General features: G+C 39.2%; 2 protein-coding genes across 2 annotated transcripts in view; both read right to left on the reverse strand.

The window, feature by feature from the left end:
• Positions 1-10,234, reverse strand: part of NCOA6 (nuclear receptor coactivator 6) — a 53,410-nt gene extending 43,176 nt beyond the window's left edge. Inside the window, exon 1 of the mRNA XM_060772321.2 lies at positions 10,013-10,234. The gene's annotated coding sequence lies outside the window, so the exon portion shown is untranslated. The remainder of the gene's footprint in view (positions 1-10,012) is intronic.
• Positions 10,235-13,563: 3,329 nt separating this feature from the next.
• GGT7 (gamma-glutamyltransferase 7) overlaps positions 13,564-20,366 on the reverse strand; it is a 40,588-nt gene continuing 33,785 nt past the window's right edge. Inside the window, exons 14-15 of the mRNA XM_067468147.1 lie at positions 19,536-19,635; positions 13,564-18,008 (exon numbers count right to left, since the gene is read on the reverse strand). Coding sequence (XP_067324248.1) covers positions 17,845-18,008; positions 19,536-19,635 — 264 coding nt within the window. The 3' untranslated portion in view covers positions 13,564-17,844. The remainder of the gene's footprint in view (positions 18,009-19,535; positions 19,636-20,366) is intronic.

The raw sequence follows: 20,366 nt of genomic DNA on the forward strand, positions 1-20,366 counted from the left end.
ACTGACAAAGATAATAGGTTACCCCAATCCCTTTGACTTCTCTCTCTATCATGTTTCTCTGCTGCCACCAGTGAATTCATAGTAAAAGTCATTTTGTCCCTCTCACTGTCTAGTTTAAACCCTACAGACGCATCTGGGTTCGAACATCTGCTCTTGTTCTTCTTCTGAACCAACCACTATTGTCTTACTAGTGAGGAGCCCAATGTTGTCAATGTCTGTTCAACATCTAGGTCTTATCAATGCATGCTACTGTACATCATGATAATGGTGCATTAGTAGATGAACATTATTAATCACTTAAATCCAACAATAACAGTCTGTAGTATACCAACAGGAAGTATGAATTATAGTAGTATTGACCCACCCTGTTCATTTTCCCGGACAATGCCAATGAATCTCACAGAAACTATGAAGTTTAACACAAACGAACAGAAATGTCTCATTTTACATATTTCTACAACACCGTACATCAAGCAATATTAAGCCTATAGCAGTTTCATTTTTAAAAAGAGCTCTATAAAGCAGGGGATAAAAGTCTGATAAAGGTACGAGAGGCAAAACGATTTAGTCACATGAAAGGTGTTGTAGAAATACAAAAGTGTTCAAATAATAAAAATGCAGTAACAATTTTATTTCCAGGAATACATGCTTATAGCTAATGTAATTACAGCAAGAACCAAGAGCCCGGAAGAAAAAGATATTTGTTGCAATAATCCAGAAAAGCCATATTCTGTGATGTATTTGCTATACCAATGCGAAACATTTTTTCTTATTAAAAGTCTGTACAGTGGGATCTCAATGTCCATCAAAGTACAGTTCCAGGACCACCCACATTGATACCAAAATCGTGAATGTTCAAGTCTCATTATATACCGTGATGTAGTAAAATGTCATCCTTTATATAAAATTACAAACAACTCAAATACTTCCAGACCAGATACTACAGACAGCTGCGTTGTTGGTTCTAGAATGCACGTTTATGAATTGATTTTGTCCAAACTTGATATTTGGATTTGACTGATGTTCATGTAAGTTTGGTATAAATCAACAAATATTGCAGGATTTATCTCCAAACTGCTCAGGGTCCATTTTACATTAAACATAATGTAAATTTACCCCCTGCTTTATAGAGCTCATGTAACTGCTTTCATGATCTCAAAATGTCTATATTTGTACAAATACAGATAAGAAAAAATATAAATGAAGAAAAATAATGATAATGCAGTCTGATTTTTTTAAAAAGGAAGGGGGGAGAGCAAAGAAAGCAGCCTGCTTCTATTAGAAACCCACCATAGAGTAACATGAGGAAGCACTCCCATCCTATAACCCTTCCTTTGAGCAAGACAGAGAAAGAAATGCAGCCCTCTCTCCTTCCATACATTCTTTTTTAGTCCAGGAAGCTTTCAGAGCAACATAGGGAAGTCATAATAATGCAACTTGCCTGTCATTTGGGGTACTCAAGGCAGAGCACAACAGAGCAGAAGCAGCCATGTCTCATAGGGACTTATTACAGACCCTCTCCTTCTCTTTATGTCTTCCTAAGCATATCTGCTCTAGGGTTTACCCAAGCTTTGTGAGCCTTGCATACTATGCCTTATTAAAAATGGCCGCCATGACTCCACTGTACTTCAAGCATTAAAATGACAGGAAGCACACTGTATTTCCAGCATTGATCCATGGAGAGATCAATCCAGATGTGCGTGTGAAGTTTGCCCAAGGTCAACCAATGGGTTTCCATGGCCAAGCAGTGAATTGAACCCTCCTCTCTGGAGTCATAATTTAATGCTCAAACACTATATCTACTGGCATTTTTCTATTCATTTGATTCATTTGTTTTGTTTTATGATGATGTAAACCATCCCAAATGAGCATTTTGTCAGAAATGATACATTCTAAATTGTAATATAAATGTAACAATTGGAAACAGCTACATCATACACCTACCAAGCTAAAACAAGCACTACAATGGATGAACTCTGCTGCTATTTGGTTTAGATTTGAAGCTGTAATATTATTGAACTAGGGAACCCAGGAAAAGAAGACTTCAGGTTAAGGGAGGGAGTTTTTCCAGGCCTTCAAATTGCTACGTTTTAACAGTGTGGAAGAATAGAAAGAGGAAGAAAATTTACAAAAAAAGATTCCTCTATTTCATTCTCTGTAGTCTCAGCAGCAGGAAACAGCAGAGAGCCAATGCTTGATATAATCCCATATGTTGTGTATAAAGCAAAGTTTATGGTTTATAGCAATTTGTTATTCGTAGACATTTTCCAGTAAAATAATATACAATGTTTTGCTTTCTTCACTAAGTCTATATCCTGCCAATATTTGTAGAAACACAGATGGATTTCTTCAAGTTTTTCTCAATTCCTTATAAAGTGATATCAATTTCCAAATTAAGTCTCCGGAGGCCTACAAAGTCCAGCAGATTAACAATACTGAAACCCAAACTACAATGTTTAGCTCAATACAGATACTGTACTTTGCTCTTTTATTTGATATTGAGAACACCACAACTAGCTACCATAAGATAAAGCTTTTCAACGTGCAAGAAACCCTACACTATCCAAAGGTTTCAACAATCTCACAGCACTAGCCACACTTAAAATTTGGCTAATCAGACTCTTAAAATCCATTGTACTAACTACATTTAATCTCCAGCACTATGAATATAGAGTCTTCCATGTTTCCTTTTCTCTCTGTTTTAGGTTAAGTCAGAAGGTTCTGCATTTCAAAAAAGACAATGAGCACTGATTCAAGACTCCACCAGCCCATTAATCACTGCAAGATGGGGAGAAATCATAAACTGTCCATTTCTGCAAGTTTGAACTGATAGTTTAATATCTATTATCTTCTCAAAACCTGTACTCTACATTATGCAGCCATAGAGAGAAATGTAGCACACGAGGCCCAGTTTTTGAGCTTATTATCTATGCCCCCTCCCTGTCATTTTGTACTACCAGATCTGATTAAGAGTTCTGGACAGGTCAAAATTTCCCATCACCTCGGTGCTATTCATAGAATCATAGAGTTGGAAGAGATCTCATGGGCCATCCAGTCCAACCCCCTGCCAAGAAGCAGGAAAATTGCATTCAAAGCACCCCTGACAGATTTTTGATACATTTTAGTGATCAACATTTTTATACATGTGCTTGCTTTCAGGTCACCAGTTGACCTATGGAGATCCCATGAATACTTAAGTGTTGGTTTTGCCAGTTCCTTCTTCAAAAATATAGCCTATAGTACCTGGAATTTGTTTGGACTGACCCTGTTTAGCTTCAAATATCAGATGGAACCTTTAGAGTCCTTAGACAACTAAAGCTCAACATTACATTCATATATTTTATATAACATTGTTTTATAAATTTGCAATAATTTATGATACTAAACTTTTGAACTTTTACAAAAGCTGCAACATGAAATCTTATAATGAAAATAAATTATATACTTCTAATTTAGAAATTATTCCTCTTCCCTGTAAGAAACTTGTGTCAGCTTCCTGAATTATGCTGATTTAGATTTTTTTTTTCCCTTGCTCCCACAGAAGATTATAGGATCTCCTATTTCACGGGGATTTCAATGGTTTCTGTCTCTTAACCTATATAGTTAAGCAAGTACTAAAACTTAAATGCAAGATATCCTCAGTATAGTTTTGTCTACACAGTCCTAGCCATTGTCTGAGAGCACATGATACAACAATCTTACTGAACCTAAGCAGATCACTGGTCCTGATCACTGCCTGGTAGTCTTGATTTCTATAATGGAACAAAAGCAGATATAAATAAAACCATGATATCAAAGTAGTACCAGCACCCCAAAAGCACACAAATTCTTCCACTTTCCCTGTGTATAAGGCAGAGAAAATAAAAACAGGATACCACAACTGGATTTCAACTTTAGCTTAAGTGATGTAAAAGATTGTCAAGATTTCCCCATAACAAAATGATCCTGTTTTTAATGGATGGCAACTAGTTTTAGTCATACCAATTATGACATACATGTTTCCTGGTTTTATTCTGCGTATTTTCTAAACTGTAACACGGGCTAACAATCTGATCAATAATTTAGTTTTCTAGAGCAGTGCTACTTCTTGAAATGGTGGTATTTGGAATGGGGCTGATCCCTTCGCGACTGGCTCAGGGACCAATAGGAACCAGACTCCCTATGGAATCTGTAGGAGGTGGGGAGGATTAAACCTTGTGGGCACTAATTTTGTGCCAATCCCTCGTACATGGGGGGGGGGGGTTGCTGTTTCCCCACATGAAGCAGGACCATTCTAGAACACTGTGAAGCCACTGGTCCTGGGAAGTGAACAATTCCTTCTAATAGACAGCATCTCTCACATCTCACTTAAGCTGCCGAGTTCCAGTGTCCTAATTCAACACTCAAGCCATTGGCTTTCATAAGAAAGTATTTTGACTATATAGTGACTATTTGTATATATTTGATTTACTTTATTTTTGTTCCATTTTTTATAATGACATAGGGGCTCGAGACAGCTAACAGCAAACATATCACAACATAATTTTTAAAGGTCAAGTGCATTAAAATATGAATATAGAAAATAAAAAAAACAATTACATATTTCATTGCATGAACAGAAACAATATGAAAATACTTTTAAAACTACACTTTAAAACTATTTAAGGTCATTTAAAAGTATATATAGACACCACAAACTTTAACACCAATAAATATTCAAAATTAGATTTTCCTTCACTATTTTAAATTTTGCAATCCTGAACATTACACTTTGACTTCTGGAAGATAAAAAGAAAAATCAAGACTACAAGAACAAAGCAGAAAAACTGAAATCATCAGCCAAAATTTATAATCCTAAGAAACCATAATATTGAATTATTCATTTGTATTTATTTATTTTAAGAAATGATATATTTCCAGAATAAAGCTATTCTACACCAAAATATTTTCATTTGCAAAGACAATATGGCCTGCCCTATGAAATGCGCTGCCACTGGTTTTATGTAACTCTAGGTAGACATGCAAAACAAAGAATTAAAACATATTGTCTGAGAAATTTATAAAGCACCAAGTGAAACTATGTGCTGTAGTTCTCATGGTGCTGAATGTTACTAATTTTGGAAGTCAATGTTACTCTGGAACAAATACTTCCAAAAAAGACAACAACCAAAAAGATTAAACCACAAGTTCTAGCAATTCTTATACTCGCCAGTATAATAATTGCAGTCTAGTATGTCAAATTTTAGAAGACTTCTTAGGATAAGGGCATCCTTCCTGGAGCATCCAATATGAGCCATGCTCCTCCAGGATACTGAATTCGATACTGAAGTACAACCCCCTATATCTGCAGGGGATACATTCCCACACTTCACACGAATAAGTGAAATTGCAGATAATATGAAAATCCTATTGAAATCTAGAACTGGCAAAGGATACCACAAAGGCACACCGGAGGCCATCTTTTGACAGAAGAGGATAAATGTAAACACAAATACCAATCCTATACTATACTATAAAACAAAGATGGTAGCTCTACTGATATTTCTTAACAATGACTGCCAGAACAATGGACATAACAATATTGCATTATCCAAGTTAGCCTAAGTTACAAACCAACATCTCTACCTGACAACTGGCAAATGGATACATGAATTATTTAATGGAAAAAGACACTACAGATAAATTACTCAGCCTGTATTCACAGGGGCTTTAAAAGAAACCTAAGACCTGACCATATATACAATTTGGGGAATAATTAAAAGCAACTAGCTTAATCTCAACATGGGTAGCAGACAATCCAAATGGAATTTAAACACAAAAGTAGTACTACAGAGGCCTGGGTGCATTTCTGGTCCTCTATGATGTGACCATTTTGACTGAAATCAAAAAAAGGCAACAGGACTCAGGTGAAACAAAACTTAAGTGATACAGGTTACATTCCAAAATCCAAAAACCTCCAAAGTCATTCGAGTGGCTGAGATAGTAACATGTCTGCTTTCTGATGGTTCAATGCACACAGACTTTGTCTCATGCACAAAAATATGGTGTATAAAATGACCTCCATTTATGTGTATACTGTGTCTATGAAACATCAATGAATTTCATGTTTAGACTTGAGTCCCATCCACAAGATACCTCATTTATGTATCTGCAATTATTCTAAAATATGGAACACTAATGGTCCTAAGCATTACAAATGAGGGAGAGTCAACCCGTATTTTGACATGGAATAGAATTGCCTAGGCTATGGGGGTTATGGCCAAAAGGAACAGCCACTGTGCTTCATATCTCAGAGCCACTCTGTAATCCATCCTTCATAATAAAGGACATTTAAACAAAATGGAGAAGGGGACCAAGTCCTAATGTATGTATGTATGTATGTGTGTGTGTGTGTGCGCATCTGCTTCCTTTGGAAAGTATTGGGTTGTTTAAAGCCAGACTCCAAATATATATAAATACATATATACATATCTATATCTATATATTTATACACACACATACATGAGGGTTACCCAGAAAGTAAGGTTACAAGGCACATAGCTCTCACAGGGGAGGTTGGTATAAATGCCACGTAGTGGGAAGCCAGTGGAAGCAATCGAGTAGTGCCAGTCATCAGTAGTTCATTGACTAGCGTTGTGGTGAAGGTTAGAGATGAGCGTCCTCTTTCCGTTACCTGCCAAGTGCGAAGCTCGCACTGTAATATGCTACCTAAATGCTAAGGGCATGAACGCCACTATGATTTATTGCAAGAAAAATCATGGCATCAGTATTTCGGGACAGAAAAGGGGTTCTGCTCATTGATGTTTTGGAAAGAGATGAAACAATCAATGCTGCAAGATATTGTGAGACCACGAAGAAACCTCACAGAGCCATCCAAAAAAAATGTTGTGGGATTCTGATGGCGGGAATATGTCTCTTTCATGACAATGCATGTCCACACACCGCTTATGCAACACAAGAGTTGTTGACTTCATTTTGGTAGATGTTTTATGCCACCCCACCGGAGCAGTAGCTATTGATCTTCTCACATTTTTATGTTTTTTAACTGCTAGGTTGGCAGAAGCTGGGGCTGGCAGCAGAAGGTCACGCCGCTTCCCAGATTCAAACCTGCGACCTTTCGGTCAACAAGCTCAGCAGCTCAGCGTTTTAACCCACTGCACCACCAGGGGCTCGTATAATCCATGTAAGCTTCATTAAAATATATTCATTCTTTGTATATTTTTTTTCAAAAAATTGTAACCTTACTTTCCAGATATCCCTTGTATGTACATATAGAAACACACACATACATAGGCTTACACTTCCTTTAGGAAGTGTTGGGCAACTTTTTTTTTTTAAAAAAACTTTATTTATATCCACCACCATCTCCCAAAAGGGACTCAGGGCAGCTTACAAAAGCATGTATTAGGCCAGGTTTCATAAACACAGATGTGTAAACATAGATAGTGTCTGCGCTTTCTTTGGAAGGTGTTCAGTGGCTTTAGGCCAGAGACCATATATAAAATACATACATACATACATACAATATATACATACATATATGTACACATAGAAAAAACCCACACCCATACAGGCTTGTGTTTCTTTTGGGAAGTGTTAGGTGACTTTAGACAAGATTTCATATATATAAATACATACACATAGATATGTAAACATAGATAATGCCAGTGCTTATTTTGGAAGGTGTTCAGTGGCTTTAAGTGAGACACCATATTTAAAAATACATACATTCATATATATACACATAGAAACACACACACACTGAGGCTTGCACTTCCTTTGGGAAGTGTTTGGTGACTTTAGGCCAGATTTTATACACACACACACACACACACACACACACGTGTAAACTAAGACTCCTTCCACACAGCTGAATAAAATCCCACATAATCTGCTTTGAACTGGAATACATGGCAGTGTGGACTCAGATAACCCAGTTCAAAGCAGATATTGTTGGATTTTCTGCCTTGATATTCTGGATGATACGGCTGTGCAGAAGGGCCCATAGATCGTATCTGTGCTTCTTTTGGAAGGTGTTCAGTGGCTTTGGGCCAGACACCATATATAAAAATACACACATATATGTAAACATTGATACACAGATAAACACAAACACATCTATATGTCTGCCTTCCTTTGGAAAGTTTTGGGTTCCTTTAGGCCAGCTGCCATATAGACATACATACATACATACATACATACATATAAACACACACACATATATGTCTGTGCTTCCTTTGGAAAATGTTGGGTGTGTTTAAGCCACTTCTCTCTCTCACACACACACACACACATTTATATATGCTTCCCTATATATAAACACAAATATATATGTGCCTTGTGTTTCCTTTAGAAGGAGTTGGGTGTCTTTAGGCCAGACTTCACACATATACGTTCATATATCTACACGGCTTTAGGCCAGTCTCCCTATATATAAACACAAACATATATATGCCTTGTGTTTCCTTTGGAAGGTGTTGGGTGTTTTTAGACCAGACTTCACACATATACATTCACACATCTACACCTTCCTTTGGGTGGTTTTAGGCCAGTCTCCCTATACATAAACACAAACACATATATGTCTTGTGTTTCCTTTGGAAGGTGTTGGGTGTCTTTAGGTCTGACTTTAGACATATACATTCATATATCTACACCTTCCTTTGGGTGGCTTTAGGCCAGACTCCCTATACATAAACACAAACATATATGTGCCTTGTGTTTCCTTTGGAAGGAGTTGGGTGTCTTTAGGCCAGACTTCACACATATACATTCATATATCTACACGGCTTTAGGCCAGTCTCCCTATATATAAACACAAACATATATATGCCTTGTGTTTCCTTTGGAAGGTGTTGGGTGTTTTTAGACCAGACTTCACACATATACATTCATACATCTACACGGCTTTAGGCCAGTCTCCCTATATATAAACACAAACATATATATGCCTTGTGTTTCCTTTGGAAGGTGTTGGGTGTTTTTAGACCAGACTTCACACATATACATTCACACATCTACACCTTCCTTTGGGTGGTTTTAGGCCAGTCTCCCTATACATAAACACAAACACATATATGTCTTGTGTTTCCTTTGGAAGGTGTTGGGTGTCTTTAGGTCTGACTTTAGACATATACATTCATATATCTACACCTTCCTTTGGGTGGCTTTAGGCCAGACTCCCTATACATAAACACAAACATATATGTGCCTTGTATTTCCTTTGGAAGGTGTTGGGTGTTTTTAGGCCTGACTTCACACATATACATTCATATATCTACACCTTCCTTTGGATGGCTGTATGTCACTCTCCCTATATATACATAAATATATATGTGTTTCCTTTGGAAGGTGTTGGGTGTCTTTAGGCCTGACTTTAGACATATACATTCATGTGTCTACACCTTCCTTTGGGTGGCTTTAGGCCAGTCCCCCTATATATAAACATATATTGTGCTTCCTTTGGAAGGTGTTGTGTGTGGCTTTAGGTCAAAAACCTAACATACACGTAGGTTAACACAGATACACGTATGATCCATGTATGTCTGTGTTTCCTTTGGAGGGGGTGTTGCGTAGCTGTAGGCCAGGCTCCGTGTATTTAATACATACATCCACGTCCACACTGCATGCACACCGGTTCCCAAGAGTGGCAGCCCCACTCGCCTCTTGCCTCCCTCCCTGCCTCGCTGGAGCCAAACCCGCCTCCTTCCCCCGCCTCGGGGGTCTCTCCAGGGCTGGGGCTCGGCCTGGGCCTTCTTCCCGGCGACCCCGAGCAGGCCTCAGCGTCGGCCGCCGCCCGTCCTCCTCCTCCTCCTCCATGGCTGTCAGAGGAGAAGCAGCAGCAGCAGAGAGAGAGAGAGAGAGAGGGCCTTGCGTGGCCAGAGAGAGACCCCTTCCTCTCTCTATTACGCCTCACGACTGAGGGAACTCACCTCCCTACTAGGCCCCGCCTCATTTGCACAAATACATACAGAAAGAGAGAGAGAGAAGGGAGGGGGGGAGATACCCCACGCGAGGGACTCCCTCGCCTCACCTGAGGGCGCCGCCGCCGCCGCGCCTCACAGCGCCGGGTCCAAGGCCACTCCGCTTCCTCCGTTTTCTGCTGGGCGCCCGAGGCGAAAAAGGGGCAGGAGGAGCCGAGAGGCGGAACGGAGGGAGGAGGAGGAGGAGGTCAGCCCGAGTCCGAAACTCCGGGGCGCCACAGACCCCCTCCAACCCGGCCGCGGCTCCGCCTCCGGGAGGGAGGGGCGTGGCGGATCACGTGACCCCCCCGCTCGGATGCGCGCGCCTCGCTGGCTGCGCGCGCGCCTCCTCCTGCTTTCTTTTTCCTTTTCTCTTTTTTACTGACTGGGGAGAGAGGCGCGCGCGCCCGCTCGCAGGAGTTAGAGCGCGCGCGCGTGCGTGCGTGCTGCTACTGCTGCTGCTGCGCTCGCGCTCCCAGCCCTATTTTTTTTCCTCCTCTTCCTCCTCCAGAGCAAACCCCCTCCCGTCAACTTCTGCTTTTTTTCTCTTTCTCTCCAAAACACAGGGTGAGCAAACCCAGTCTAGGACTCCACCCCCCCCCCCCTTTCAGTTTGAATTAAAGGGCCAACGACCCCTTCCACACAGATGAATAAAAACTTCACGTTTTCCGCTTTGAACTGGAATATATAGCAACATGGATTTAGGACCCTTCCACACAGCCCTATAACCCAGTATATTAAGGCAGAAATCCCACAATATCCGCTTTGAACTGGGTTATCTGAGTCCACACTGTGATATATTCCAGTTCAAAGCAGATCATATAATCACAGAGTTGGAAGAGACCTCATGGGCCATCCAGTCCAACCCCCTGCCAAGAAGCAGGAATATTGCATTCAAATCACCCGACAGATGGCCATCCAGCCTCTGTTTAATGTGGGATTTTTTTTCAACTGTGTGAAAGGGGCCTCAGATAACCCAGGGCCCTTCCTCACAGCCCTATAATCCAGAATATCAAGGCAGTAAATCCCACAATATCTGTTTTGAACAGGGTTATCTGCTTTGAACTGGGTTATCTGAGTCCACACTGTGATATATTCCAGTTCAAAGCAGATCAAGCTACAAGGCGTAGAGCTTTTTCGATCTATGCTCCAATTCTGTGGAACTCATTGCCTCCATATATTAGAGCAATGTCGGAGTTGTGACCTTTTGCAAAGGCACTCAAGACTTGGCTGTTTGGTTGTGCATTTAAGTAATCGGATCAAATTTTGCCATAGTCACTGCTGAATGTTTTTATGTTGAATGTTTTATATTTAATGTTTTATATTGTGTATAAGCTATTTTAAATTGTAAGTCGCTCGGAGCACTTTGGTGGAGAGCGACTAATTAAGAAATAAAGTGATGATGATGATGATCATGATGATCATGTGGGATTTTGTTCAGTTGTGTGAAAGTAGCCTCAGATAACCCAGGGCCCTTCCTCATAGCCCTATAATCCAGAATATCAAGGCAGAAAATCCCACAATATCTGCTTTGAACTGGGTTATCTGGGTCCACACTGTGATATATTCCAGTTCAAAGCAGATCATGTGGGATTTTGTTCAGTTGTGTGAAAGGAACCTCAGATAACCCAGGGCCCTTCCTCACAGCCCTGTAATCCAGAATATCAAGGCAGAAAATACCACAATATCTGTTTTGAGCAGGGTTATCTGCTTTGAACTGGGTTATCTGAGTCCACACTGTGATATATTCCAGTTCTAAGCAGATAATGTGGGATTTTGTTCAGCTGTGTGAAAGGGGCCTCAGATAACCCAGTGACATACTCATGGGTTTAGTTGGTTAGTTTCAAGATAACATCCATAACAATATGAAAGCATAAAACTATTCAAGAGACATTTTGTGAATACGTACTATAAAAAGAAAACTGTTTTTATTTCAGCCTTTTTGTTATTGGTGTTATTGGGAAAATGCATGAATACATTACATTTATTTTCTGTACAATCAGACTCATGGATGTGATTACAATGCATTTAATGTTATTTATTTTAAATAAAGTGATGCTGTACTGTAAACATGACATACAGTAGCTACATTTGTATTTATGAATTGTCTGTTTTTCAATGTTTACAACATTTTTTAAAAAAAGAAAAAAAACTCCTCTTGCAATTTATCTTCTGATAGAAATAAACAATTGGTTTCCAGCCGCAAAATAAGTTTATGTGGTGGTCCATTCCAGATATTATAATAATTATCTAGATTAACTGAGATTTTGCTTTTTACAATCCAGACATTATTCAACCAAACACTTCATAAGACAATTTGCTGAAACAGTAGGAACACACAAACTGGAACAATCTGCATTTAAACTGTAGGCCTAAGAACTGGAGTAGCCTATTATTTGGTGTCCTGCCATAGCTGGTCAACTAAAGTTCCTATTTAATAGAGGGACTAAGGTGGAAACTTGAAGAGAAGTTCCTATGGGACTGACATTTTAAACTACAGATGAGATGCCCTATTGTTTAGCTAATTTCAGATTCATTATTATGTCTTGTAACTCCAACCATGGGCATGCATTTAATGGACGATGAAAAAAACCATCCTAACTGTCTTTCACCAGTCTAAATCTGAATGCATGTAGGCTTTCCAAACTCCTGATTTAGGCTGTATCACACTTGCTAGGGAGTTGTCCCATTAAATTCAGTGCCAAAAATTATACTTTTACCATATTTTCTGGTGTATAAGACGACTGGGCATGTAAGACAACCCCCAACTTTTACAGTTAAAATATAGAGTTTGGAATATACACGCTGTATAAGACTACCCCTCTTCCAACACACTGCATTTTTTAAAAAAAATATCAGATTTGATTGCAATATGGTAATTTTCCTATTACTGTACTGCCTTCTCTATCTCTCAGATCTCACACATGTGTGCCTGCGCCGCTTCCCTGCAGTCCTCAGGAGCGAGATCTGAGAGCCAGAGAAGGAGGTATGGTAATAGGATACAAGGGCGGGCCAGACGGGTAAAAAAAGGTGTGTTTTTCTGGGCACAGCACCACTCTATATCTTTTTTCCATACCCCGGATGTCCTGGATGTCTGCAGCTTGCTCCGCCCTTCACTTATACCTTCCTGGTGAGGCGCCCCCTCACCTTGTCATCAGAACCGCATTAAGTCACTTCTTTCCACAAATCCTGGTGAGTGGATTTTCTTCTACCTTACTTGCACAGCGCTGCCCTTGCTGCTTGCATATGGCGGGGATGCGGCCACGGCCATTTTTGAGCTTCCCTCACCATATGTGGCAACCACAGATTCTCCAGTCTGGCTCGGAAGTTCCAGCACCCACCCTATAAGAAGACACCTGGCATATAAGATGACACCTGACTTTTGAGAAGATTTTCCTGGTTTAAAAAGTAGTCTTACACATCAGAAAATACAGTAATTAGTGCTATGTTGTATAACCAAAATCATATAGACTATGTTTTTGGTTTTGAAGGGAAAATACAATTGCATCCGAATTTGTTAAATACATTAAATAACTTCTTTCTCCAAGAATTGGTGCATCAACTTTTTAGTATACTTTCAGCTCCATCTTGTCTTGTCCTTTCTTTTCTTTTTCCTTCCTTCCTTCCTTCCTTCCTTCCTTCCTTCCTTCCTTCCTTCCTTCCTTCCTTCCTCACTCCTTCCCTACCTCCCTTCCTCCGTTTTTTAAGAAGCCATATATTTAGCTGTTAAAATATAACACAGAATGAAATAAACTTAAAGACATGAAGTTGAAACATAGCTATTTGGGACAAAAGGGACACACTCCAGTTTACAGCACAATGGAGAACTAAATGTTAAACTTCATGCTATAAAGGTACAACACGCAACCAAATTTACTTCCCCTCCCCCCGCCCCCAAAACCTAAAGTAAGCATACTAGGATGTCTGTATGCAAGCAGCTTTCCCTCCCACACTTTTTTTTTTTGCTAAATTAACACTACCCACACGCATGAGGGCTAAAAATGAGGAAAGGACTTCCTCAGACTCCAATGGAGTAGTTGTTAAAACCGCCAAATAATGACGTGAGTTAGTGGGAGAGAGGATCCAGTAGGATAGTGAAGGGACCTCACCGTGCACAGGTAAAGCACGCCTTATGCTTGCTTCAGAATAAAAAGAAATTAATGTTTAGCTGGTGCCCTTAAAATAGATGTGCAGCCTGACCCTTCCTTTACTACTTCATCTAAAAAGCGCCATTCCATCTTTCATGATTATGCTGTGTTGAGTGTGATGGAAGGAACTGACTCTGGGAATTAGATTTTCTATATACATACAGTCAGCACATGCCTAACATGTAGTTTGTTTGATGTTAGTGGTGCTGTACAAACATTCAAAATCTTGTGTAGGCCATTAGCTATTTACAATATAACAAGTGAATGAGCCCTTAAACAATGAATGATTGTAAACTACATTGAGGTCATTGACTGACTTAAAATTTGGATGTAAAACAAGATCAATGATGGCATCTGCAATACATTAATACACTGACACCTCTTGTTCTATAAGACAACACTTTAGACACATTTGACCTTCTGAGGTTCTGACTTCAACTCACAGAAGAGCCAACCAGTTCTGGACAGAGATATGGGAGTTGCAATCCAAAGAGCCATGGTACTGGAACTGAAGGTAATGGAACTGAAGACAGGTATTTCTAATTCTTTGATTTAGATAGTGTAGAATTAATTGCCTTTTTGTCTTTGGAATACAAGGAGGGAGACCTTGCACTTGCATAAGCTATGCATGTTCAACTAAAGATATATATAGAGCTGTAGTTTCTATGGCTTTGTCAGCACAGTCATGGCTCCAGCAAATAGCAACATCTCCAATCACATAGATGGAAAATTCATTCATACAAGGTATAAAGAAGTGGTTTGTCACTCTACTCCTTGGAGCCACTACACATCATTGAGAGAGTTTCTATTACTCTACTTTCCTGTATTCAGTAGATGTATGATTTTCATAGGAAGAGAATTGTCTGCAAGTGCCCATCATCATCTGCAGGGAGAACTCAGAGCATCCTGAAATGTGTAAAAACATCTGCCTGGAAGGATTGTGGAGCAATTTCCCATGTCTGTATGAGAATTAACTTCTAAAAAACGTACATCTTGTTTAATACGTTTCCAACAATGTTAATGGCAATTAGATAAACAAGGACATACATTCAACTTGTTAGTTCTAACCAGAGTAGATCTGTTGAATCAATGGAAATTTGGTAAATTAGTATTTATATACATTCCATTGATTCATCAGTCTGCCATAGTTGTGACTAACATGTGAATTTAGGCTGAGCTCAGCTGATGGACACTTTGGAAGAAGTTCACCTTCAGTTAATGAAAGAAAGTGAGATTTCTCAGGAGATTAGCTACAAATTAATTAAACTATTATTCTATAATCTATTGTGCAGGGATAAATTTCTACAATTAAGCCTCAGAACATGGTAATATGCAATGTCTTGTTTTTTTTCTTTTAACATACATGAAGCAATCATGACTGAGATGTATAACTTGCCATTTCAACACAACTCAAGAAGCAAGATCAAGAGATAGTGAAAATGACTGTGGATGAGCTTCAGTCTTTTTGTTGTGGATTCTTCTTCCACAGACTATGAAATCTTAATTTAATATTTGAAAATCAATATTAAGTGAGAAGGTTCTAGGGATTGTCTTGTTTGTTATACTGAACCTTGGTTTAAAATTCAGTCTCACTGGTATTTTCTAGGAAATATCATGAGAAGACATGACTCACTAGAAAAGACAATCGAAGGTTGTAGGAAAAGAAGACCATAATCCAGATGGATAGACTCAATCAAGGGAGCTACAGCTCTGAGTCTGCAAGTCCTGAACAAGGCTGTTGATGACATGGTGATTCTAAGATCTCTCATTCGTAGAGTCACCATAAATCGAAGATGACTTGATGGCAGTAAAACAAAAAAAGCAAATATGCTGAAGTGGACTTTTAGCATTATGGAAAACGAAAGGACTAACAGCAGGGCTACATTTTAGTGCAAGATGACACTGAATCTGCCTGAGTGCTTTCTGCATTAAAAATTGCAATGTTTTTTTGTTTTTTTTTCTGATAGATTAGGGGGAAAACACAGGAAAACTGACAGACATCTTCCCCCAAATACTGGTGATGACAGAAACACTATGACCTACTGTATGATATCAACATACTTGATGTGGCATCCACATTTCTTGAAATCATTAATAAGAATCAGTTACATTTATGCCTCAAGAGGATCAAGGTAAAGTACCCTTTCCCCTTGCAGCAGACAGACAAAACAAGGATTTAAAAAATTACATTAATATACAAATAGGAGCTGATATTATTACAACAAGTATGCTGGTTCAAGTCATTTGACCCACAGGGAATATTTAAGAATGTCTGGAAATTACCTCATATCCTCAATTTAATTACTTGGGAATGAATTATTTGGAAAAGTGAACATTCATTATTGAATTATCAGAAATAAGTATGCTCAATATAGAAAGATCTTCTGCCTGGTTTTCAACACACTTTTAAGACTGAACCACTCCTTCTCTTAGTCATTAAAGACAGAGGTACCATTTAAGGAGCATGTGTAAACGTAGCTCACCTTTAAGCTGAAATGTTTGTGGCAAATATATCTAGGAGGTGATCAAACACTGTGGCAGCCTCCCTTTTCTAATAACAACATCACTGCGACTCAAGATGGGGCAGCCAAAATAAATGCCTTCCCATCAAAAGAATTGCTATTGTCAAAAGCTTTCATGGCCAGAATCACTGGATTGCTGTAAGTTGTTCAGAATGTATGGCCATGTTCTAGAAGCATTCTCTCCTGACGTTTTGCCTTCACCTATGGCAGGCATCCTCACAACCTGGATACCTGCCATAGATGCAGGCAAAATGTCAGGAGAGAATGCTTCTGGAACATGGCCATACAGCCCAAAAAACTTACAGCAACCCAGAAGAATTGCTCTTCTGTCACCTGATCTCAAATATCTGTCAACAGAACTCTTCTACTAGCTATGATCTACTACTAGAAGAAGAATAACGCAGGCAGAAAAAGAATTAGGTTTGGGAGGAGGTGAGTTAGTCCAGATCAAATCTCCTTCAGTCCTTGGACACCACCACAATGCATTCCTAAACTGGGAGCAGTTCAGGTTAAGCATAGCTTCAGTTGGCCTATTGTCAATTCCTATTAGGCATGAATTATCAATAGGACTAGCTGCCTTTAAAAAAAAAGAAAGCAACACAGATCTCTGTGTTTTTACCCCTTCCTTACAATGAAAAAAAAAATTGCAAAACTGTCTCAGAAATTGGAAAGGAAGGAATTAATGGCATCACAACAGGCACTGTATGTATTTTCTTCTTTTAAATTAATGCATGTGGAACAGAATTCTTTTTTTAAATTCAACAAACGTACTCGATCACGGTAATAGTATGTGTATTTACAAAGTGGTGAATCTGCTACCACCGCTCCCAAAATGGTAAGTTTGAATATACCAAGCGGTTTACTGTTTGCATGTTCTCAGTGCTTAATTTGGAAATATTTCACCATTATGCATCAGATGAGTGGAATCAATCCTAGACAGGGTGCTGCCATAATTAAAGCTACTCCCTGTGCTCCTAATTATAATAATGCCTGAGATTCTTAAAACTCAAGATCATAACAACAAACATAAAATTCTAAGGGCTGTATTGTGCCTTTTATCAGCCTTCGCTGCTGCATTGTTTTAGTGCTGGGGGGATCTATTTAGCAATGTAGAAACCCACAACAAACACTGTTTGTTCCACATAACGGGGAATTGATAACGGGATTGTTTGGAAACATGCACAAGGTATTTTGGAAAAAGCCATTTTTCATGAACCAGCCCACACAGAATCGCTACAATATTGTAGCCCCTGCTGCATCCATACTTCTTGGGTCTTTTACACCAATTATGAAGTTATTGGTTCTTCTAGCTCCATGAACCAGAGAGAGGACGTCAACTTTGTTCACTTGTTGACCTCTGCTTGTGAAGTAGTTGATATCTTCTTCGGGAAACTCACCTAAAGAGAGAATTTTAGAAAACAGTTATTTTTATTGAAGAGGATTCTTCCTGTCTCTCTCCATCAGGAGTGGACCAAGACATTTTGCTTCTAAAGCAATCTTCTCCCCTTTTCTCCCACAATACTCCATATACAGAGCAAAAGACATCATTGCCAGAAGAATAGCATTTTCCACTGCTCTTGAAGACAGAAAGCTAGCTCAGGAAACACTGCATAAACTATCAATATACAAAGGGATTGTGTAGCACCTTAGAGACTTGGGGCTTTATCACACAATACAAGCAAAGTGGAAGTGCAGCAAGATAATAGTACCTTTGGTGGTGTCTTACCACATGATATTGTCACTGCAATTGTTCTGTGGGACCCGGGGCCCTTCCACACAGCCATATAACCCGAGGTATCAAGGCAGATAATCCACAATATCTGCTTTGAAATGTATTATCCGAGTCCACTGCCGTACGATCCAGTATAATGTGGATTTTATACAGCTGTGTGTAAGGGCCCTCAGCTTTGATATGTGATCTAATGGGTTGAGTGGAGCTGAAGGCCTTATATCCCAGGCAGCCCTGGCTTCTTTGCTTTCATCAGATTATAAGATGGCGTTGTAGTGCTATAAAAGCATTGCAGTGCTACAGCTCTATAATGCCATGAGCTGTCTTAAGCAACAGAAGAGGGGCTTGGGAAATCACTGTCGGCAACAGAAGAGGGGCTTGAGAAATCACTGTCAGCATAGTCAGTTATCTAAAAATGTTGTTTGATGAAGCTTTGGTACAGAATAGTTGCTTAACCACGATTGCATTTACTACCATGTGTTACTGGATCAGATTGCAAGTGGTTTCAGTGATGATAGGAAGGTAGTCATATAACCCCCAACCAAATTTGTTCCCCTGGAAGGCCTGTGTGATTTTTCTTTCACAACTTATAGAGCTGATAGCTATACAGGAAGCCCCCACTTATCTGACAAGTTTAATACCAGAGCACAGTCAGAAAGTAGAATATGTCAAAAAGTGGAACCCAGAATATTTTAGCTTGCAAATTCATTTTGACTGCTGAAAAATGTAAATAACACAGTATACATATCACTTTTGAATACATTATAAAGCTAAAATTGCTTTTACATGCATTCAAAAGTGATTCAAAGAGTAGTCCACTTTTTCTGTAGGCAAACTTTGAGAGTGTGTAAGTGTATGCAAGCAGTCCCAAGTGAGTCTTGAAGGCAAGAACTGATGAAAGAGCGAACCTCTTGTCAGATTAATGGAACTTGTCTATAATTTTCAATCATTGAAAAAGTGAGGTGTCAAAAAGCAGGGCCACAATAGATGGGGAAAGCCTGTATAATTGTTCTTCCATCTTTCAAAAGCTGTCCTGTTTAGCAAAGAAAGTTTCCAAGACAAATTTAAAAGGGTTATTCTGCAAACTTTCTTAGCTGGTCTTTAAAAAATTTCATTTAAAAAAATTCACAGACAAAACTGTGTATGCATGTATTTTTGATACAACGTAAGTGCAGTAACAGAAGCCTGTACTTACTATCAACTTCCAAGATATTAGATTGTATCTGAGGATGAAGCCGGCCTAATGAAAGACTCTCACTCAGGTTTTTGTTATATGTTAAAACATTCACCAAAACCTGTTAAAAAGAAAAAAAAAATAGAATATGAAAATATTAATAAATTGTTCATGGGAATCTAGAGTCCTTTCCATTAGACTTTAAAGTGAAAACTAAGCACGGGAAACAGGTATTGCTGGACTGCAACTCCCATCAACTATACTGGATAAAGCTGATAGATATTACAGTCTGACAGAATTTAGAGGGCTACATAGTCCACATTCTTGATGCAGCATATTTTGATTATCAACATCATCATCACCATTGTCAGCCTCTCACTTTATTTCTGTGACTTAAAGCAGCATATGGGCAGAAACATCTTGACCATGATAGCAAGCCCAGGCCATACCTGACATATGTTTGAAGATATGCCTGCACACTGGTCTATGTATACATGTTTAAGAGATGTACAGTCCTCCCTCCATATTTGCAGATTTTATTAATATAGTCTCTCTGGGATTCTAGGTTCTCCAGTGTGATCCAGTTAACTTCAGAATCTTGATCAGATATGTTTTCTGTCTAGGTGGATAATACTTGATTATGCAGAAGTTTTGGGATATTAAGTTCCACAACCCCTCATCAATGGACATGCTAGGTGAGGATGTTGGGAGGATGGTAAAAGTTTCTCACTGACACAGAGGAATGTGTTCTATGGAATAGTATCCAACCATCTGAACAGCCACATGCTGGCCCAAGCATGTTTACCATCCAAAACAGAGCCCCAATGGTGCCTTCCTCCTAGCCTAAGTCAA

This window comes from Anolis sagrei, chromosome 4, assembly GCF_037176765.1.
Source record: "Anolis sagrei isolate rAnoSag1 chromosome 4, rAnoSag1.mat, whole genome shotgun sequence".
In the NCBI taxonomy this organism is placed as follows: Eukaryota; Metazoa; Chordata; class Lepidosauria; order Squamata; family Dactyloidae; genus Anolis; species Anolis sagrei.